The sequence below is a fragment of the Triturus cristatus genome, chromosome 5_1 (genome assembly GCF_964204655.1).
Source record: "Triturus cristatus chromosome 5_1, aTriCri1.1, whole genome shotgun sequence".
NCBI classification, from domain to species: Eukaryota; Metazoa; Chordata; class Amphibia; order Caudata; family Salamandridae; genus Triturus; species Triturus cristatus.
Genome location: NC_140587.1, coordinates 1,022,125,452 through 1,022,148,796, shown reverse-complemented (window position 1 = coordinate 1,022,148,796; position 23,345 = coordinate 1,022,125,452). Strand labels below are relative to the sequence as shown.

Below are 23,345 nucleotides of genomic sequence, written 5' to 3'. Positions count from 1 at the left end.
TGACATTTAGCTCTACATGTGGAGACAGAAGTCTGAGGGGTCATGTCAACCTAATCCCAAATCATATCTAATATCTTATGTTTAAAGAACTGTATTATCCAAAAGGAAAGGTCTCTCGGACAGAATCTATTCTATACTGACTGTTAGTGCGTGTACAAGCGTCTAAGTGTCTACATGAGATGCGAGGGGGCAGGAATCTTCCATAGTAACAGGGCTATGAATTACTTGCGTGAGGACAGTGAGGCCTGGCCCTTTGCTCGGTAGCTGGAAGAATGTTTACCTAAACTACTAGACAAGAATGCATCGGATGAGGAGCGGAGCAGATAATCTTGAAGGTGAAATACAGTTTTTGTCAGGCAACAAGCCGGATCAGGCACCGTTAGCCGCGCAGGGAGTAGGACAAAGTTCATGGGTACAGATGCGGGCTCGGACTGGAGCTTTCAGAGGTAGAAGGCAGGAAAAGGCTTGATGGCAGAATTCAGGGCCTACTCGCCTGAACTGTAAAACATGGAAAGTGAACCACATACAGTCGGTGGCCTTTCATACTTAGGAACGGAATATCCGACTTATTCATGGCGGATCTGAAAGAGGACATGTTGACGGTGGACGCACATGTATTTGCGTCTTCATAACTGGAACTGGAGGGAACATACATGTACTTGTAGCGTGCACATGGAGCCGTTGGGGTCTAAGATAGGGGACATAACTGATCATAAAATTCATATTTCCTCAGTACGGACGACATCAGAAGCCTGGCACAGCATTAGTCAGAAAGAGGGTAAAGCCCCAATATATGCCCCAAATCTACCACTGTCTCATCATCCTGCGCTGTCAGTTACGCAAGAAAAAAACAGCATGAAGATTCTAGAACAAATAGGCATCACACAAATGGGGGATCTATATCCAGATGGTACCTTTATCACATTAGATGATCTGTCCTACATTAGCAACCAAACACTGCTATTCAGATTTATTTACCACAGATTAAGGGCAGCCATTAAGGAACTTTACCCCACATTCCCAGCTGAGCCTCCAACGCTACAGCCATTGCAGATGTTAATAGCCACACTTATGCATACTAACATAATCTCCAGACTCTATAAGCTAGTTCAAGCTGAAATTGGGACACAAACACATAAGGCCCCGGGATAACTGGAGCAAACTTTTAGACACCCCCCTGACAGATGACGACTGGGCATCATGTTGTGCACTTAGTACTCTGCTCACACCTAATGGTAACCTCCGCATTATTCATTACAAGTAGATTCATCAAGCCTATCACACTCCAGCCAAATTACATAAATATGGGCTACGGGACAATGTGCGATGTAAGTGATGCGGAGCTGATGAGGCAGACTTTGCACATCTAGCGTGGAACTGTGCCAAGATAAAACAATATTGGGAAACAGTGACTCATCATTTGGGTATATTGATCTTGTGTACATTAGCTTGCACACCACAATTATGTTTATTAGGACTGCGTATACCTGTGAAATCGATGAAAAAGAAATTAACTGCCATACTGTTTCTCTTGGCAAAACGCAGGGTGGCAATGCACTGGGACAGTAAGCAAACCCCCACCCTGTCAAACTGGATACAAGACGCTGTATACTGCAGAGACAATTTTTTATTATCTGCTGAGGAACTGCTGACTGCATCAAAACCATCAGACATTTGGGAGCCACTTGCAGCATACCTGCATGACCACTCTGACTTACTCCAAGCTAGCCGTTGATTTAACTCTTGCTTTGTAAATATGATGTTATAGCGCTGTAAAACGCTCAATTGTGTGTTATTGGGAAAAGTGATTGGTAGAACTTTGTATTGCATTGTCCCTGCAGGGGCTGTCCTGGAAATGACGACTGTTATGTACGTTTATCAGAAAACTCAATAAAAAAAAAATAAAAAAAATGTGAAAAAAAACTTGGAACATTATAGACAATCTCCTGAAGGTAGTTATTTCGTTGTACAGCAATACCTGGGTGAGAATGAAATTGGCTGGGGATAGGGTCTCCCACAAGCTGTACACTGACCATGGTTTAAAACAGGGCTGTTTGTTAGCCCCGATGCTCTTCAACCTCTATACGGCCGACCTAGGGAAGGCCCTTCAAGGAGCAACCCTACTTACCCCAAAAAATTGGACCCCATTGATTGCATTTGTTGCAGTATCACACCAGTCAGCCTTCAAAGATGACTAGATGCCTTGAACACCTACAATGAAGAGAATGAGCTTGTAGCTAATTCTAGTCAAATTAAAGTGGTGGTCTTCGGTCATCATCCAAGCAAATCTCTTCTCAGGTGGAGGCTCGGTATCCAGATCATGGCACAGTAAGATTATATAACTATTTGGGGGCATGGTTAAGCGATACTGGGAATGCAACTGCACAGGAGACCAAGACGAATGCCGAAATACAAGTAACCATCTATGCTCTGTGCAAATTGCAGGGCAAACTATATAGCCCAACCATGGCACCGATTAGGTGAGTCATAAAATCCAAATTGCTAGTGGTGGCAGGGTATGCACAGCAAGCATTTCCAGTGAAAAAGGAGAAGGCACTGGAAAAGGGTTGGACCTCAACAATGGGATTTTATTTAAAGGTGATGAAATGTAAGTAAAACTACAAAGACTAAACATTTTAAATGATTGGATAATTGTACAGTTAAGTGATGTCATGTGTGCATTTGCAATGATTCTAATAAATGATGCAATCAATTATTTCATTCACTCCTTATGTTCTCATATTGACTAAAGTTCCGCCATTGAATACTGTAGAGAATTATATCCAGCTAAAAAATAAAGTGGCCGGGGCGCAATATACGATTGTTTAAGTCCATTATTGTGATCTTTGCTTGTATGTAGTTTATCTACCTATAATCGACTGAGAGCCCTCTTCTTGTTTGGGAGGTTACTCTCCGCTTTCTGAGTTTTTTAACACCTTAACGTTTTTAAGCTGGAATATTGCTGGGCTTGCCAACGAAATGGGGAGCAAGGTTTTTCATACATTCTTGCAGAAGTTTAAAATTGTGTGTGTTTCAAGAAACTTTGATATGGATTAAAATTTCTTTTTTGATGGTTCTTCTTATTTTGTTCCTGATATTAAGTCATCCAGTGGGAGGGCCAAAGGTGGTGGTCTTGTTTTGGTTGCTTTGAATTCAGGCTGTAAGGTGAAGGAGATTAACACCATTTCACCCAATTGCTGTATAGTTGACGTTTCCTAATTCTTGTAGTTTATTCATAGTAAATTTTTAAAATGCGTTTTCTCACCCTGGATCTCCTAGTAAAACTCTGGTCCTTAGAGACTTTTTTTGATAGTCTGTCAACTTCTTGCATGGTCTCATGGACTGTATTTTTAATGAGACTGAGGCTGGAAATTCTTGCTTGCTGCTTTTATTACTGGAGTGTATATTGGAGCACCACTGGAGAACCGCTCCCCTGTAACCAATTCGGCCCCCATCCTTCAAGCCTCTCGGGGGGGAAAAGCCCATTGCCTGGTATGGCCAGTCCGGCCCTGGTCCACCTCGGTAATAGTGCCCGTCTTTAAGAAGGGAAATCGTGCTGATCCCAGATGCAATCGCCCTATCTCCTAGATAAGCTATGTGGTTAAAATCTTCAGCTGATTGGTTTTGGATAGGTCACTGACATGGGCTACTGTTTGTAAGGTTTTATCTGATATCCAATATGGTTTTCGACCCGGCCTCTGGATGGTCGGTCAATGTCTGAATCTGTATCTCATTGGTAATAAATAATACAGTTGCTAAGCACGGTGCTATATACCTGGCTTTTATGGACTAGAGCAACTCTTTTGATAGGGTCAATAGAGAAACATTATGGGACATTATGCTGCATCTTAGTGTGGAGGCCAATATAGTCACTTTGTTGTGTGATGTTCATTTTAATTTGTCTGCTGCAATCTGTTATGGGCTTAGTAGGGAATGCATAGCGCACTTTACATTGAATCGGGGGGATATATATATATATATATATATATATATATATATATATATATACACATACATATGTATTGCCAATTATGAGGTAGATACAGTACATATATAAATAGTGCAATACAGAATTAGCACAGCAGCAAGTGTACAGATTACATATGGAGTATATAAAATGCATAACAGTATATTTGGAAATTTTCAACAGTCAGTTGCCTAGACGGACGAAGTAGGAATTAAGGTGACTAAGGAAGGGTATTGTGGCGGCGAGGGGGATAGAGGCACAATTTTCGCCGAAGTGGTGCTGCTCAGATATATTTAGGTGAGGTGGAGAGTTAGCCAACCAACCAGTCAGATGGTTTTAAGGATGTGGGATTAATAATTTGTTGAAGAGAAGTTTCAGTTTCTTCTTGAAGTGCGGGAATGATTGATTATCACACAAATCATGAGGCAGCGACTTACATATTCTAGGGGCTTTCCTGGAAAATGAGCTGGTGTGAGATTTCTCTTTCTTAAATTTTGATGGAATCAAGAGAAGACTGTCCATGCTTTGAAGAGGTCTCCTTTGGTCGACTTTTGATAATTTATTTGTATGGTAGGCTGGTGTTTCAGTGTAAAGCACTTAGTGGGTTATGCACTCAGTTTTGAATATATATCTCTTGTCTCGATTGGTAGCCAGTTTCGTTTCTTGAGGGTGGGGGTAATGTGATCTAACCGTCTCTCCCCCGACAGTAGTCTAGCCGCTATGTGGAGTGTGGCTTTCAAAGGGGCTAGGTGTGTTTTGGGGGCTCTCACAATCGTTCCGTCGCCGTAGTCAAGCTTGGGGAGGGCTAGTGATTGCACTACAGTCTTTAGGTCTTTAATAGGGATGAAGGGTTTTACTTTTGTAAGGTATTTCAGCATGTAGAAGGCAGTTTTAGCAGCGGCATTAATATGCTCTTTCATGTTCAAGTGACTGTCCAGTGTGATTCCCAGTGATTTGACAGAGTTGGATACGGATAGATTGCAGTTTAGTACAATGAGGTTATCAAGCTAGGTATCTATGGGAAAATATTTATCTTTGGGCTAGATAAAAAGGAGTTCAGTTTTGTTGGGGTTGAACTTAAGATGGTTGTTGGTCAACCGGTATTGAACAGTGGAGGGAGTACTATTTAAGTGCTGGATGTCTTTAGTTGACGAGATTTTCATGTAGATTTGAGTGTCGTCTACATAGAGATCATAGTCAATTTTGGCTTGTTTTAGGATCATTGCAAGGGGTTCTATATAAAGGTTGAATAGATCAGGAGACAGGATTGAGCCTTGCAGGACTCCTTGAGTGACAGGTGTTAATTTTGAGGTAGAGTTGCTTCATTTGATTAGTTGAGAGCGTTGGTTCAGGAAAGAGGCGAACCACTGAAGGACCGTTACTTTATGCTTGCATGCTGCGACAGGGTGTTTAGGAGGATGTCATGGTTGATGGTATCAAAGGCAGCCGAGAGGTCCAAGAGAAGTCGGAGGCAAGCCTAGCCATCATCTAGAGCTCTGTGTAGGTGGATGATGGTTAGTATTGCTGTCTCTGTACTGCTGCCTTTCCTTAACCCAGATTGGAAGGTGTCATGCAAGTTGTATTTTTTGATGTGGTTGTTGTGTTGTACAAGCGCACATTTTTCAATGGTTTTGGCAAGGAGAAGGGGAATCGTAATGGGTCTGTAGTTGTTAAGGTTGTTTTGGTCTCCATCAGGTTTTTTGATTAGGGAGGTGACTTGCCAGAGTTTGAGGGGGGTCGGCATAGAGCTGCTTAATAGGGAGGAGTTAATGATTTTGGCCTGTATTGGGTAGATAATGTGGCTAAGTATTTTGACAAGCGCTGCTGGGAGTGGGTCAGAGATTTTTATGTCGGCTTCATGCTAACAAGTATCTTGCTGACTTCTTCAGGGATAGGGTTGAATTCGGTCCAAGTTGCATCACTGGGGGCAGCTCTTTTAGGATTCTTGCTTCCAAGTTATAGAACTCCCTCCCTTCTACAACAGTCTAAGACAGAGATCTCCCTTTGCAAAAATCTTTAAACTTTTTTATTTAGGTAGTTTCCTGTTTTCTTTGGTAAGCCCCTGTTCACTTGTTAGCTTTGGCCTTGGCTAGCACTTGGACACTTCTATTGGAACTAGTCAGACGCTTTACAAATGCTTATCATAATTTTTTGGTTACAAGGGGTTGAGGGTGGTGATCGGTGTTGCTGACAGGGGAGGATAGCCATCTTTTGGTGTTAGTTCTTTGGGTGGACCCTTTTTGCGTGTAGGTGAGTCCTTGGTGCTGGGAGGAGAAGTGGGTGGTTTAAGAGAGAGTTTGATGTTGGATATTTTTTCGGGAAGAGTGTTGCAAATTTTCCACCATGCTTAGTAGAGTCCATAATTGAGTGTTGTGTGAGAGAAAAGGTTTGCCGTTTGATGATGTTGAAGAGGTCCATGGGTCTGTTCCTAGACCGGTCGAGTTGATCTTGGAAAAAGGAGTCTTTTTCTCTGAAGATGTGCTTTTTAGGTCTCGCCTGAGCCAGCGCATGCGCTGCTCTGGCGAGATTTTTAGTGAGTGGGCATTTTAAAATGCGACCACACGCTTTCTGTGTAGCCTCGAGCGTGCGGTTACGCACACAGTCACGAGCAGAGGCGCAATCTGGCTTACTTCTTTCATCATGCGCTCAGCGCATCGCTCGCGGGCACACAGAAAGCGTGTGGACGCTGCAGCTGCTTTCACTTTTGCAGCCACGCGCCCACTCTCCCCGCCCTGTCCATTTTGAAGACCGCTTGTTTAAATTTTCAGTGCGCGAGTTCGCGTGCACACCACTCATGTAACGCAGTTGTTTCATTTATATTGCGTCTCCCTGTGCCGTGTTTGCCCGCCCCCACCACCGTTCTTGCATTTTTAAAATTATTTTCAGCTCCGCACACCACTTGCGGGACACCCAGGAATCTGCATGGCCAAGTTTACTTTACTGTTTTGAGAACGTGATGGAGGCCGGGAGCTGGGGCTGCTCCGATGCCATTGCTGCTGCTATACCAATGCTAAGGCAGTGCTGCTATCTCTCCCTTGTTCTGTATGGCTTATGACTGGTGGGCACTGCCCGGGCCGGCTGTTGAGCCGTGTGACATATCTGCTCCAGCCTGCACCCTCCCTGCTCTCTCTTTCAGCACGTTGACTACTGGTGAGCGCAACAGTTATTAAAATGTGAAATTTTTCAGCAACGCTATGTATAAATTGTTGTTTTCCTCAAAGACATTTGGCTTTTTGTCGTCCAGTGGAGTCTTCCCTGCTAGGATCAACAGAGCAGCTTTGTGCTACAGTAATTAGTTACACCATAAACTGGTTTCCAGATTAGTAACCGTGAAATGAAAAGACCATCTTATTTATGAATTTATAAAGCCGAATATCTACTTCAAATAAATCATGGAACCAGGAAGACATTAGTGATGATGTAATGGAAATGAAGTGTCTCTGTAATGATGCATTTAGAAACCGACATTAAACTTTGGTCGGGCTTTTGTTACTGTGTTGTTTTCAGACTGTTTATTGCAGCACATTCTTTCATCCAACAGCAAGGTTTAAAGGTCATTCCACAACCACAGTGGCCTCCGTACTACTATGGCAATAAATCAGGCATTATTGGTCTTGAATAATGCCTGCCCTTCAGCAGTTTCTTTTCAAACCAAACATAACTGTTCCTTTAAATATTTTGCAGAAAGTGTTTTAAATGGTAAGCAGCAGTTTCAGAAGTCCTACAAATTGACATTCTCTCAAAGTGCTTTTCGAGAGAGGGCTCTTAGTTTGGTGGAGTGGCGAGAGGGTTGCTTTTTAACAACATTTCGCTCCAGTCTTGGATTTAGTTCTTTGTTTCGTAAATAGTTGCCTTTTCACCTCCTGTTGACTTGGCACAATAGGAAAGTTCTCTGGAATGTGCTTTTTTGTGTGCTTTTCTTTTTCACTTGTAGTGTTACCGTAGATGCACTGTTTGCAAGTAAGCAAGGACAGGTGGAGTTGCTCAGTAATTGTCTTTTATAACTCAGACTGCTGACGTTCATATAATAGTTGAGTTGCCTAAGGAATTTCGGTAGATGTCAATGCCTTTGGAACATTTAGCAAATTATTCTCAGCAATAATGCTCCATTTACCAACCATCCTGTGCCCTTCAGGAATAAGCTGCGAAGTGCTTGTTAACTCCCACAAAGTAGCTGCCTGCATTAGGCACAGAAATGGCAGAAGGCATGCTCTCACCAAATCTCAACTAAGGAAATGACGAATACTACAAACTGTAACAGGCAACAAAATGGAGCCTCCATTTTAAAACGTACCATACAAGTACTGGTGTTCCAACACTCATGATTGTTAGTATTGTATAAATTAATTCAGCAGAAACACTTTCACTGACATGTTTATTTACTCTGAGCACTCAGGATACTTTTTCTGTTGTTTCAGAGAGCGGGTAGAGGTTTTATTAAGCATGCTTCTGATTAAGAGCATTCATATTTTGTAAACTTATGGGGTCTGTAGTTGACCGTAGAATATGCTCACCTGTGTCTTGCCAGAGTGGACTAATACATTTTGTTAATCTGTTTGGATTTCGGTAAACCGGTTATCTTCATGTGTTCGATAATAATGAGTAACATGAAGTTGCTTAACTGTATATACCTGTTAATCTTGACTTTGCACCAGTACAGAAGTTGAAGTGAATGAAATTATTACAGTTTACAGCTTTTACAGATCTGCAGTTTCTGGCAACTTAGGTGTTTTATCTTTACACTAATGCGCATGCAGGCCTTCATGCGAGTTCAGACTATCGGTTATGCAAAAATAACACTTTAAGTAGTTTTCAATGCAGTTCTATAATATGCATATTAGTGTCAAAGCTTCCACGTTAAAGAACAGTAGATGCTATAGCAACCAGGATAATGTGCTGCATGGCTAAAAACTTATAAGGTCCCTAAGGGCGAGACCTATTGGCCATGCCAGTGCTTGTTGTATTTTAGTCTTTCAGCCCAGCGGATCGGTAGATTGGTAGGTGAGGGCTGCTGTCTCCAGTTTCTTTCAGCAAGACTGAGTTGTTACCACCCTTCATTGAGGACATTATTGAATCAGGACCTGGAGGGGATGCTTCTTGAATTTCCAAGAAGCTACTGCTTCAATTCCCGTCCTGCTTTATGCAGACGACGCTGTACTTTTTTTCAGGACAGCGCTGGGGTTGGAATGTTAGCTTAATTTGTAAGTTCACTTTCTGGATTGCCTTCACCTAAGCAACAATTTTACCAGATCACATGTTATGGTGATTGGCCCTTGGTTCATTAAAACCAGAACCTTTCAGGTAAAAGGAAATCTTGTTAGTCGCATTGCCACTTTTCCCTACTAGGAGTTTTATTTGATTCATCAATGACCTGGTCCCCCTGTGTCAACTGTCAGATGCAATATGCTTGCCAGGAGCATTGCCTCTGTCTTTTACTTTTCTTCCAAGTTGGGGGCATAAATCCATTAAGGCTATGCTTGATATTTACAAAGCCAAATATTTTCTTATCGCTGCTTACAGCAGCAACATTTGGAGCTTTGCCTATCTCTGAGCGTTAAATGTAATTGAGAACACATTTTTAAGAAGGCTTTAATGTCTCTCTCAAAGCTCCTCATCTTATTCATATTGAAGGACTGTTTGTCCTCTGATCGAGCTTCTAGCATTGCTTGGCTAAACTATGTCTAAGTTTGTTTCAGTACATTGGGACGGTATGAAATGTTTAATAATCCTAGTTCAATAGTTAGTGGTGATGTGGCTTGGACCAAGGCAGAATTTAAGGCTTGGAAAGCATGAGAACGAGTCTGATCAAAATATATAAACGTTCCGTTAGAGCCTATGTTCCATTACAAACCACTTTTCCACTTTGATATTGCAAACCATCACAACTTTCTCTTTACTCTATTCAGACTTAATATTTTTAATCACCAGTTGGTGACCTCGAGGAAGTTCATTTGATTATGTAATTATTCCATGTAGATGTGACCATGTCTCCATTTGGGGCATACTGCATTTTATTATGTTTTGTGCTTTTTAATAAAAATCCTTGGTAGTCTTTCATCTTCTCTTTGCTAGTTGGCAAGCACTTTAAACAAGGTCACCCTGCTTTGTTTTATTTAATTTATTATCAGATGTACATACCTGTTTCAATCTGGCTTTTTAAAAACACAAATCAGGAACAGTCTGATTACAGACTTTTTTAAGCTTGTGATTGATGTGTTTAATTTTTAATGCTGTTTTTTATGGTTTTGTTTGCTAAAACGGAACAAAGATATTTCGTGGTAATTCCACGAAATACTGCAACAACAGATATCACGGAGTTAAAATGCCTTGTAACTTAAAAAAACACTTACCTTACTTGCCTGTAGTACCCAAAAGGATCATCTGCGTACCATAGTGTTTAATCCTCCATAATCTCATGTAAATCCGTTCAGCCATTTTGGTTCTACGTCCAATACAAAGTCGATGTAGAATACATTGGGTTCAAAACCTGTTTTGGCAACCCCCACCCTCTTTTTCCTTTGCCAGTCACCCACCAATCACTGCATATCTTTGCATTATCTTTATATGCAGAAGAAAGTATAGATCTGCAGGTTTTCTGTAAATCCGTTCAGCTGTTTTTGTGCTACGTCCAAAACAAAATGTCTATGTAAAATACATTAGGTTCAAAGCCTGTTTTGGGGCCCCCCTTTTTTTCTTTGCCCCCCCCCCCCCCCTGCAAATGGCAGCAGACTTATCTAGGGGCGAAACTCAGAGGATTTCCTGTCTCTGTTAACCCTTACTATAACTACAGAGTGGCTTCTGCCACTCTGTAATTCAATAGAATAAAATGCCCAGGGGAGGCCATGTTGTGGTAGTTTGCGAAGCATGACTGAAAGCAACCCAGGAAGTTATTTGCTTCCAGGTGGGAGGGTGCTTGGTAAGCAACAACTATTGCTAGCATCTTAGAAACATGTTGTTGGCTGGAGATAGGCCATTTCTTGGAAAAACTAACATGGTATGCAACACATTTCTTTAGGATGGGGTTTTGATTAAATGAGGAATGATACTTCGGAAAGGGTAAAATTGACTAGGCTGGTGAATAGAGTTTGGGCATTAAAGACCCGATAGAACACTTTACCATTACAGCTATCCAAAGGAAAACATTTCTTGAAAGAGTTTAGTTTGTTTCTAAATATTTCTTGAGAGACAGCTACTAAATCACAGTGGGGACTGCACATGTAGATACTTGGAAAGTGAGGGCCTAACCCCAAATCCTGCGTGTGGCAGTAGTTGTGCAAGCCCTTATCGTGATCATTTTGTTGCTAAAGTAATATGATTTTGTCACAAAGGTCTCTTGAGGTGCTGGCTGGCAGGATGTTGTGGTGAGGACACCATCAACTTGTAGATATTGTACAGTTCTTTGAAGGTTGAGTCAAGGCAGCATTTTTTAGTTTTTAGGTCTCGCCTGACCCAGCGGGTCTGGCGAGACTTATTGAGAGGACTCCAAAAAGTGCTACCAGGCCAGCCTAGAGCTACAGTGCATGTGCGCGGGCGCCGCGCTTTACCGCGATTACTCTCACTTTCGCGGCCGCTTTGATGTTTGATCGTGATCGCGATCACTTTCGCTTTGCATGGCCAATAGGTCTCGCTTTTGAGACCTTATAAGTATTTAGTTATGCAACTGTTGCATGGCTAAACACTTATAAGGCCCAAAAGGCGAGACCTATTGGCTATGCCAATGCTGGTTTGTTTTTAGTTTTCGAAAACCTTTATTGGTAGAAACAAACACATACAGAAAATTGCACATTATGGAAAGGAGGAGCATGAGCATAAGAGTGCATCTGAATACAGCCCGTCAGAGCAGTGTTAAAATGCGATATTAGCCAGTTGGGGCCGGCAGCATTGATAGTAATAATTCTTTACCTTGGTGCATGCAGATTTGTATTCTCTGCAGTGAGCATGGCAGATAATTCTGTTTTATGTTGATGTATTTCCAGGGGGTATTGTTTAGAAAAGTATAATGGAGCCAGAGTATTCATAGCCTTGTTTACATTGTACTGCAGGTGAGCAAGGATATCTGCAGGAGATATCCAGTAGGGATCAGGCATTTTGAGGGTAATTTGGTAAGGTCTTTGGCTGTATTTTGAGATGAGGCGAGGTAACTTTTCGGGATAGTGTATATGCTTATTCTAAATATAGCATTTGTTTTAAAAGTGATTGGTCTATGAGACCTACTGACGCACATTTTGTTGGAGCCCAGATACCATGCAACAGGCTGAGACTATAGCTTAACTCGTAAGTGAGTTTTTTGACCAACTGTGTATAGTTATCTTAAGTAGTGTTCTGTCCATAGGCATCTGATGGGTCATCGGTCAGATGCTCAGGTCACTGAAAATGGGAGCTCAGTTGGCAGTGGTTAAAGTGTGTTGGTCATGATAGCTGAATGAAATGAATTGTGCCATTTCTTTGTTCGGAAGCATGAATATTCCTTAAATAACATATAGGTATGTATATACATTGTATTTACATTGCTCAAACCTAGCTGGAAAGCATTATATAGGGTTCAAAGCAAAGACAGTCAACATGTGATTGGCGAGCTATCTAGTTTCTAAGCGTGGAAGTAGACTGTTAATACATCATAATGTAGTGTTCTTTAATATGTAAGGTTCCAGTGTAGTTATTTGGTGGTCTTCTCGAGAAATGCAGTCAGTATATTCAGTTTATATGTTAACTCTCGAAAGCTTGCTTATTGTCCTTTTCTAATGCATGTATCTCAATCTACTGCATGTATTTGCGTCAAACGAAAATCGACCTGAGTTCTCTCTTCATACAGGTTGAGTGTAATTAGATTCAGCTTCTGTTATATGCTCTCCTCATTAAATTTGTACGACATTTGTGATAAAGTGCCTGAGCTGAATTGGTAAATCATATGCTGAATTTTGTATAGATTTGTGTTGTAATCTCACTTGGTACACCCCGCCACCCCTCTGCCCTTCCACACCCTTGGTAAAAACAACACCACGTATTGCAAGATGGATTTTGGGGCTGGAGGGGTACAACTTCACTGTAAAATATATGCCAGGTACTAAAAATGTGGTAACAGATTTTCTTTCCCGCTCACCCACTGATACAAATGATTGTGCCACTTCAGCCGAAGAAGAGGAAAGGATCCTGAAATTGTCTTGCCTAAGCAAAGAGGAATGGGACGAGTGCTTACGCACTGACCAGGAAATGCAAATCCTGAAAAATGTCATTGTCAAAGGGTGGCCCAACGAAAAGGGTAAGGTCGCCACCCTGTTGAGTGGGTTCTGGGAGGTGAAATTAGAACTCAACATCCAACAGGGTATGATTTATAGAGGAGAGAAAATTGTCCCACCTATATCCCTCAGACAGAAAATTGTAGACCTGACCCACATTGGTCACTTGGGGCGTAGCCTGACTAAGAACAAGATAAGAGAGGATTACTGGTGTACCATGGCGGAACACACGGTGAGAGACTGCCTCGAATGCAGTAAATCCGACAAAACTCAGCAGGCAAGAAAACCCCCCCTATCCTCTGGTCTTGGTGCCTGATAGTCCCTGGTCTAAGCTAGCTCTTGATATAATCGGTCCCCTCAACCTCTAGAGCTTGAAGGAACGGTTCATACTGGTCATGGTGAATTACCATACAAGGTGGGTGGTATATAGATGTGTCCACCAAATAGACACAAAAGTACTTATTAGATTCCTGAAAGATGTGTTCTTTGAGGAAGGCATCCCAGATATCCTGGTCACCGATAACTGGGTGCAGTTCACCTCAGATAACATGAGAGAATTCCTAACTGACATGGGCATCGCCCACCACAAAACTACCCTCTATTGTCCCTGTGCTAACGGGTTGGTGGAACGCATGAATCGCCTGGTAAAAGAGTGCTTACAGCGTGCAGAGATATTGAGTATCTCGGCAGAAGACACATTGCAAGAGACACTCTGGGCTTATCGTATCACACCCAACCTAGTCACAGGGGTATCCCCTTTTAGCTCATTAAAGGGGAGGGTTCCCAAAACCAGACCATCACCTCCTCAAAAACGGCAGAACACGTGTCATCTAGATCGTGAAGAGATTGGTAAACGAGTAACTGATCAACAAGCCAAGTACAAAGCTAGATATGACGCTAATAAACATGTAAAATCTCGCATGGTCAGAAAAGGCGATTGGGTCCGGGTGGACCTTCCCAAACCACGCAGAAGGGAGGCCAAAAGGTTCTCTGAACCCATGAAGGTAACTAAGGTGGGAAGAAATGTCCAGCTGGCCAATGGACAGACATGGAGCATGGACAGGATTGTCCCCCACAGGGAAGTGGTTGTCCCCCAAGTAGAGGCGCAAGGTTGCACTACAACTAATGTGGCCCCGAGGAGGTCCCTAAGGCCCACTTTTGCACCCAGGTGGACAAAAGATTACTGTGTCACATGAGATCGCTGTGTTATCTTATGCTATATTAAGGTTAAGACCTTGTTATATTGTGGTCCTCCGACCTTGGTTTTGTGTAACATTGTTATGACCCGTAGGAAGTATTGCTACTGTCCTGCACCCCTGTTTTTCCTTCCTTCCCCCCTTTCCCATTCCCTTGGTAAGGAGATGTGTTGTAATCTCACTTGGTACACCCCGCCACCCCTCTGCCCTTCCACACCCTTGGTACAGCCCAGTGCAGAATGTGTGAACATTCCACAGCTGACTCCAGCTGACTGGAACCTGTGATGGTGTTGAGACTGAATAAAGAAGACTCTTGATAATCTACATCTATGCTTCTTCTTTGTAACGATTTGTCTCAAAGTGCTGAAGTTCTTAAGAACTAAAAAAAAATTATCTGCCTAGAGAAATCTTAACTTTATTACTTAATGTTAAATGCAGTGTTAATATCATTGACAATATTTTGCAGATACTCGAAAGGACTGGAGGGGGAAAGAATTCAAGTTGAGGTTAAGAAGTGTTTATTTACTAATAAATTCAGAACTGTTTGATAAATCAGCACAAAAGATGCAGATGTTTCAGCTTTCTGTTGGTTATGTCAAGTTTATCACAGATTCATCGGGTTGGGGGGATTATACCATTATTTCATACTTTCTAAGGTAATAGAAGAGGTGGGAGTTAGGATCTGGGTTGAGACTCGAAATGAAGGCAGCAACTTATCTTGTGAATTTCATTGCTTTTTATTTTTTATCGTGAAACAGTTGTTAACCTATTGGTCAAACTTTACTCCATTTCAACTTTAGTTTTCTTAGCAAATATATACATAAACGTACACCATGCACTTTTAAGTTAATGCTTTTATCGACTTTGCTGATTTACATCTGGTGTTATGTGTTTTTTCTTAATAATGAAACATACATGAAAGCCAATTGTGGTTATATTCATAAACTAATTGTCTATGACCAGTACCACGGCAAATTAAAAGATTTATAGTTATGTATGCCAGCTGTTTTTGCATTCATCTTGGTTAACCTTTGTTTTAACATTCTAGTACATGAACAGTGTGGATTCATGGTGTAAAGCTTGTGGTGAGATTGAACTTCCCTCTGAGCTTCAGGATTTAGAAGATGCAATACATCATCATCAAGGAATATATGAGCATATCACTGTGGCATATTCAGAGGTATTTATTGTTTGTGAATATTCTAAATTACCTTGAAAAGTGTTAACCCTAACAAAGTGTCAATAAATAATTTCAACTTCACTTGTTAGTACGGATTTTCTAAATTGCAGTAAGTTTAATTGCAACACAATTAGCTTCAATCTTAGATTATGCTAGATCTATTGCATTAGATTGCTATTACATATTAAATATATAGACTGTTGTAGGCCTTGGCTGTGTACTCTGGACTGTTGATAAACAGTCTTACTCTCTCATCAGTGGCCAGTTGGGTATGTGGTGTCTATTGTTTATGTATTTAATTGATGATAAGTATGTTGACGAAAATACAAGTAAAACAATTGTATTTATCATTGGATACATCATCAACCTTCAGCGTACAGTAAATCAAAAAAAGCAAAAACAGAACAAAAGATAAGGTGCTTCTAGAGTGATGGCTCACTTGAATCCCCTTTCTCCCTTAGCAGATGTAATTTAAGAGGACGATAGGGATGCCCGGCTTTAAGTACTGTGGGGCCTGTCGCCGGAATATGTTGAATGCGGACCCCCACGATGTTTGCCTCTACTGCCTGGAGACTGCCCACGACTGCCGGGATTGTCGAGCCATGGCCCCCAAGGCCTTGCGGGAGCGGCGTAGGAAGTTGCTGGAGGTCCGGCATTCGTTACGCCGCCGCTCCCGGTCCAGGGGCTGTTCCCAGGACCGCTCGCAGGACCGGAGCCGTCGTTTCTCAGGCTCCAAGTCTTCGCCCTTCGGATTCCGGTAAGCGACGCCATAAAAAGAAGTCGAAGAAGCGTGTTCTCTCTCTGACGTCCCTCCGTCGCTCCCCGGAGGGGGACGCCGGGGACAGGGGCTTCAACCCGGCGGCTCCCCTGGAGCCTGGGAGTCCCGCGGCCTACCCGCCATACCCGGATCCGTCGGCAACTCCCGAACAGGTGCAAGAATTCCTTGCTACCATGGACCGCCTTTTTAGGCCTCGGGCTCTCGCCAGCGCACCTTCGGGCCCCGCGGTCCCATGTCCAGATCCTGTTGGCCCGGTGGCTCCGCCACTGGCGCCAGCCCCGGTGCCACAGGATCCTGCACCAGTGGGTCCGGCGCCACGAGGTGCCGCGTTGCCGGCTCCGGCGCCGCCCGCAGCTCCACCCTCGGCACCACACTGGGTGCCGTTTATTCCTCCCTTGCCCCGGTTCCAGGACCATTTTGTTCCGGCCTGGGATGCGCATTGGGAGACGGCGCCGGTCCGACCCCGGCCGGCGCCATTCTCGGCGGCATTCCCGACGCCGTTTGTCCCTTTTCCGGCTCCGGCTTTGCCGCCGCAACCGGCTCCCTCTACGCCAGAGGTGGACGAAGACTGGCAAGGGTCTGAGGACCCTCTTGCCCGGCAGTGTGACTCCGAGCAGGATTGAGTGGACGACTTAGAGGAGGCAGGCGATCTCGATGTCTCCTCTGACCCAGGGTTCGCCTCCCCCCACCTACGATGGAGGAAGGTGCCTCCTACACGATGGTCCTCCGTTGGGCGGCTGAGGCCCTCAATCTTGACCTCTCCATAGTGGCCCTCAAGACCAACCTCCTCACCGAAGTGCTCCAGATGGCGTCCACTAAGTCGGAGCCATTGCTTCCCTTCAATGACACCCTTACCGACGTCCTCTTGGGCACTTGGTCGAGGCCGGCCACGGGGACCCTGGTGCATAAAAACATCACCAGGCACCACCGACCGGCACCCGGTGACCCCGCCTTTTTGACTACTCACCCTACGCCTGAGAGCCTGGTCATTCAGGCCTCGACGTCAGAGTGCTTTTCCTACGGTCCCACCAGATAAGGACTCTAAACGGCTGGACCAGTTTGGGAAACGGTTGTTCTCTTTGGCCAGCTTAGGGCTGCAATCGGTGAACACCGCCTGCTTGTTGGGCTGCTACTCCCCCGCGGTGTGGGATGCCGTTGCTCAGGTGTTGCCTCAGTGTCCTGAGGAGGTGCTGTCCTTTCTCAGGCAATTGCTGAGGGTAAGGATGCGGCTAAGTTCGCCATTCGGTGTGGGTTGGACACCGCTGACTCATTGAGCAGGGAGATTTCTACAACTGTGGCGTTGCGACGTCACACCTGGTTGCGTTCGTCTGGGTTTGCGCCCGATGTCCAAAGCTCGCTCATGGACATGCCCTTTGATGGCACCCGCCTGTTTGGCGACGAGGCTGATGGTGCCCTGGAGCGCTTTAAGGATTCGCGGGCTACGGCCAAGTCCTTTGGTCTTTCTACTAAGAGCTCGGCCTCTCTTGGTTTTCGTTCCTTTCGTGGCCAAGGTAGAGGCAGTCAGGCACGCCCGTCCCCTAAGCACGGCCGGGGTCACGGTTCCCGCAGGGGCGGAGAACCAGCGTGCGGGCCCGTCCACCCCCACCCCCGCTGCTTCCGCCTCCAAACCTTCCTAATCTGAGGTTCGGGGAGCACACCACGCTGGTGGGTGGCAGGATCCGCTAGCACCTCCCTCATTGGCGCGAGATTACATCAGACAAATGGGTGCTGCAGATTATCTGCCACGGTTACTCCCTTCCCTCTCAGTCCTCCCCTCCTGCCATGCCCCCTCGGTGCCACCGCATGTCGGGGGATCACTTAGCTCTTCTCCGACCGGAAGTCACGGCCCTCTTGGCCAAGGGGACCATCGAGTGCGTTCCTGGACCGGAAGTAGGGAGTGGTTGTTATTCCCACTACTTTCCGGTCCCCAAGAAGGACAAAGGTGGTCTGCGTCCTATCTTGGACCTCCGGGACGTCAATCTCTTCCTCCGGAAGGAGAAGTGCAAGATGCTGACTCTGGCTCAGGTCTTAGCTGCCCTTAACCCTGGAGACTGGATGGTAGCGTTGGACTTGCATGACTCATATTTTCACATTCCCGTCCTGCCGGCCCACCGGCGTTCTCTGCGGTTCACGGTAGGCCAGGAGCATTTTCAGTTTGCCGTGCTCCCCTTCGGCCTTACCAGCGCCCCTCGGGTGTTCACGAAAGTGATGGCGGTGGTTGCAGCTCATCTGCCCAGGTTGGGGTTCCAGTCTTCCCCTACCTCGACGACTGGTTGTTGAAGGCGGGCTCGCCCCAGGCAGTCGTCACCCACCTTCAGACTACGGCCGACCTCCTGCATTTGCTGGGGTTCTCCATCAATGTGCCAAAGTCGCACCTAAGTCCCTCTCAGAAGCTCCCCTTCATCGGAGCAGTTCTGGATTCGACGCTGTTTTGGGTTTATCCTCCTGTGCAGCGAGTCCGAGATATTCAGGCTATGATTCTGACCTTTCAGCCTCTGTCCCGGGTTTCAGTCAGGGTGACCCTCTGGCTCTTGGGCCTGATGGCCTCCCTCCTGCATCCTGCTAGTGCGCCAAGCCAGATGGCATATGCGGGCTCTGCAGTGGGACCTGAAGTTTCAGCAGCATCGGGGCAACCTGTCCAATCATGTCCAGATCTCGGAGGGCACTGCACGACACTTGCAGTGGTGGCTCACGAATCGCGATTGGGTCAATGGCAGATCCCTCTCCCTTCCCCAACCGGAGCACACAGTAGTGATGGATGCATCCCTCCTGGGATGGGGAGGCCACTTGGAAGAGGCGGAGATCAGAGGTCTCTGGTCTCCGGCGGAGTCCCGGTTCCATATCAACCTCTTGGAGCTGCGGGCAATCCGTCTTGCACTGAAGGCATTCCTTCCCTCTGTCCGGGGGAGTGTGGTGCAGGTGTTCACGGACAACACTACCGCCATGTGGTATTGCAACAAACAGGGCGGGTTGGGGTCGTGGACCCTATGTCAGGAGACTCTGCGCCTCTGGACGTGGCTGGAACATCAAGGCATTACCTTGGTGGTTCAACATCTGGCTGGTTCTCTGAACGCTAGGGTGGAAGAACTCAGCCGTCGGTGCTTGATGGACCACGAATGGCGTCTGAACTCGGACATGGCGCAAGGTCTCTTTCAGCAGTGGGGAGAGCCTTGGTTAGATCTATTCGCCACCGAAGAGAACGCGCAATGTCATCAGTTCTGCGCGATGGAATTTCCAAGGCGGCACTCACTCGGCGACGCTTTTCGTCGCGAGTGGAGTTGCGGTCTGTTGTACGCCTTTCCGCCTATACCACTTCTGCCCAGAGTGCTGAAGAATATCAGGCGCGACCGGGCCCAAGTCATCCTTGTGGCTCCCGATTGGGCACGAAGATACTGGTATCCCGAGCTACTCAGCATGGCGATCGATCTCCCGATCCGACTGCCTCTTCGGGAGGATCTTCTGTCGCAGCAGCAGGGGACGGTCCTCCACCCGAACCTGTCCAGCCTCCACCTCCATGCGTGGAGATTGAGCGGCGACAGTTGACAGCTTTCGATCTTCCTCCCGAAGTCTGTGATGTCATCTTGGCAGCCACGCGTCCCTCCACTAAAACGGTATACGCCTGTCGGTGGAACAAATTTGTGGCATGGTGCACAGCGAAGGCTGTGGATCTCCTTTCTGACCCTCTTTCGGAAGTTCTTCTGTTCCTGCTTTCCTTGGCCCGGCAAGGCTCTGCTCTGGGCACTATCAAAGGTTATCTTTCTGCTATCTCCACCTTTCTCCGGCTTCCTGATCAGCCTTCTCTTTTTAAGTCTTCGGTTGTTAACCGTTTCCTGAAAGGCATTACACACATGTTCCCTCCAGTTCCGTTCATAATGCCCCAGTGGGACTTGAACCTTGTGTTGACTTACTTGATGTGCGCTCCATTTGAGCCTCTTCACAACTGTCCTTTGCGTCTTCTCACCTTAAAGATCCGGGCCCTTTTTTCCAAACCTCCTTTCCTTTCTGTTCATTCGGACAAGGTGGTGTTAAGGACCCGTCCTCCTTTCTTGCCGAAGGTTGTTATGCCCTTCCACATCGGGCAGACCATCACTTTGCCCACCTTCTTTCCGCATCCTTCAAAAGAGGAAGAAAGGCTCCACCGTCTGGACCCGAAACTTGCGCTCTTGTTCTATCTGAAGCGCACACAGCGGTTCCAGGTGGATACCCAACTCTTTGTTGGCTACGTGGGCGCCAAAAAAGGTCGGGCCATGCACAAATCGACCATCTCTCGGTGCAGGACATTTGTCAGGCAGCTACGTGGGCCTCACTGCACACGTTTACCAAGCACTACTGCCTTGACAGTCCGGTCCGGAGGGACGGCTTCTTTGGCTGTTCCATGCTCCGTGACTTTCTGATGTAATTTTGTTCACAGACCCACCACCGGGGTTGGTATTGCTGGGGTATCTATTCTACGGTAAGGAATCTATCACCAACGTGTCTCTTTCAGATGCACAAGTTACTACTTGTGTAACGATATATCTGTAAGAGACATTAGTTAGTGATAGATTCCTTACCCCCCACCCATCCTCCCCGTTCTGCGAACTGGTTACTAGGGTTAAGGTTATCTCTCTTAGGGCCCTAGTTTTCTGCACCAATGGTCAATATCTTGCATGGCTCTGCGTTCCTGGCGCGGAAAGTGGTGTACAAAACTGACGTCAGCGCACATGGGTGGCGCCTAAGTACTCTCCGTGGCGTCATCTGGGCGTTTACGACGCCAGTGACGGACGCGGAGCCGCATGATGCCACCTACTGACGCGCAGGGGTGCTGCTAAGCGAAACTTTCCAGATACAGTCTGACTAATGTCTCTTACAGATACATCGTTACACAAGTAGTAACTTGTGCGATAAGCTGAAAAGGCAGATTTCACCGAAGCACAAAAGGGACAACTACATTTTGTTTTCACGCATTTTCTTAAAAATAATTTATTTCATATCTAACTTAAACTTTGATTTGCAGAAACAGTCGCTAAAATACACCAGAGAGAGATTAAATAAATTATTTGAACGGTTTTGAGTGAATAAATAAATTATTTTCACGGTTTTATGATATTGTGTGGAAACCTGAGTCACAAAGTGAGATAAAGATTGATTTCATAACTTCTAGGTGTATACTTAATATTACTATATTTTTGTTACTAATTAGATTTAGAAAATTGTCCTTCCAATGCAAACACTGACAAGAGAATATTTTTGTAATAGATTTAAAGTTCTTAGTTCATAGTAAAATAATCTACAGAACTGTAGTCCTCACTGCAAAGGAATGTGTGGAGTGATTGCAGACTTGATAAACCTAATGCAGCATTTTGTCCTGTCATCTGCTTCCCACCTTCATATTCAGGTCATGAAAAGATCTTCCTCTTTGAGTTCCACAGCAATCAATTATTTCAGCACAACAGTTATAATGCCCATTCCCAAGCCCTTCGTGGTTGGTAGCCTCACTTATGTTCTTCTCTCGATCGGAGAGGAAATAACTTTTGAGACAGAAATGTTTTCATCCATTCTTAAACTTTTGACCTGTTGTGTATGGATGGCCATGCAATAAATCTTAGGTACTAATATCTACTTTGGATTTCTTTTTTTTTTTTTTTTTTTTGTTTTTTTTTTAAACCGTTTATTGCATTCTAAAATAGTTACAAGTATGGGCCTACAACCATCCGGCCGGCCGCTAGAGTGGCAGAAGCATATGACATACATACAGTAAGAGTCTCTTGGCGGTATGGATTGGTAAATCAGGAGATAGCAATAGCGCAGGCCCCATAGCCCCGAGCCCACAGTACGGTTCCTTTTTATCAAAACAGAACAACACCAAAAACCACACCCGCAAGGCAACCCGCAATCCAAGATGTCGACACGTGCTCCTTAAGTGGGGGATCCCAACCAGCAGCCTAACTCTGAAGAGGGGGAATGGGAGCAGATCCGGGACTGGGGACCCATGCCCACGGCTGGGGGAGGGGGGTCGACTAGGGGGACGGAGCTGGTGAGGCAGCCGGTAGCAGTGGCGGCTCACAAATACCCCCGCGATAGGCGTTCCAGGGGCCCCAGATTTTCACCCACGCCCCAGGCTTACCCCTCGCCACATACACCACCTTTTCACGAAACATACACCAATCCATGTGTTCTTTCCAGGCCGACACCGCCGGGGGCCTCTGGGATCCCCACAATTGAGCAATGTCACGCTTAGCTATCATGTATCCCAGAGTCACCCACCGCGTCTGCGGGGCCGAGTAGTCATTTGGTTCCCACACATTCAGCAAGCACCTCCTCGCTTCAGGCAACAGCGCGACACGCGTAACCACTCGCAGGACCTTATGCACACCACGCCAGAATCGCTCCACCTTCGGGCACTCCCATAGAATATGCATGAAAGTTGCCAAAGCTCCACAGCCACGCTTACACAATCCATCCCCAGCAAAGCCCATACGTAGAAGCCTTGGCCCCGTCACGTAAACCCGGTGTAGGATCTTAAGCTGGACGAAGCGAAGGCGAGCCGGGATGGCCACCTCCTTCGGAGAGGCCACCGCGGAAATCCAGTCCTCGTCGTCCAATTCCAGCCCGTCGGCAACCCAGGCCTCGCGGAGACTAGTCAGCAGGCACGATCTGTCGTTGATCAGTTTTTTATATATAAGGGAGATCGTGCTGTCTGGGACATGGCCATCCAGCACTCTGTCCTCCAGGGGGGAAGACTCCGGAATGGACGCGACATCCGGGAAGACGGAGCCCAGCGCGTGGCGGACTTGTAGGTACCGAAAGTACTCACTGCCTTGCAGCTGAAACTCCGTCTGCAGCGCCTCGAATGTTTTAAATCCCCCCCTCGTCCAGAGATCTCCCACTGTGCTGATGCCGATCGTGTCCCACTTCTCGAAGCCCTTCGATGTCCACAGGGAGCCCAACCTCTCAGACGCATATAGCGGTGACGCCCGGGTCAAACGGTCCTTCCACCCCATAGCTG

General features: G+C 45.8%; 1 protein-coding gene across 2 annotated transcripts in view; it reads left to right on the top strand.

Annotated features, from left to right (window-relative positions):
• TRIO (trio Rho guanine nucleotide exchange factor) overlaps positions 1-23,345 on the top strand; it is a 4,621,980-nt gene that overhangs the window by 692,068 nt on the left and 3,906,567 nt on the right. For both annotated transcript variants that reach the window (XM_085606120.1, XM_085606121.1), the window contains exon 8: positions 15,448-15,579. In XM_085606120.1, the coding sequence (XP_085462246.1) occupies positions 15,448-15,579 (132 nt within the window). The remainder of the gene's footprint in view (positions 1-15,447; positions 15,580-23,345) is intronic.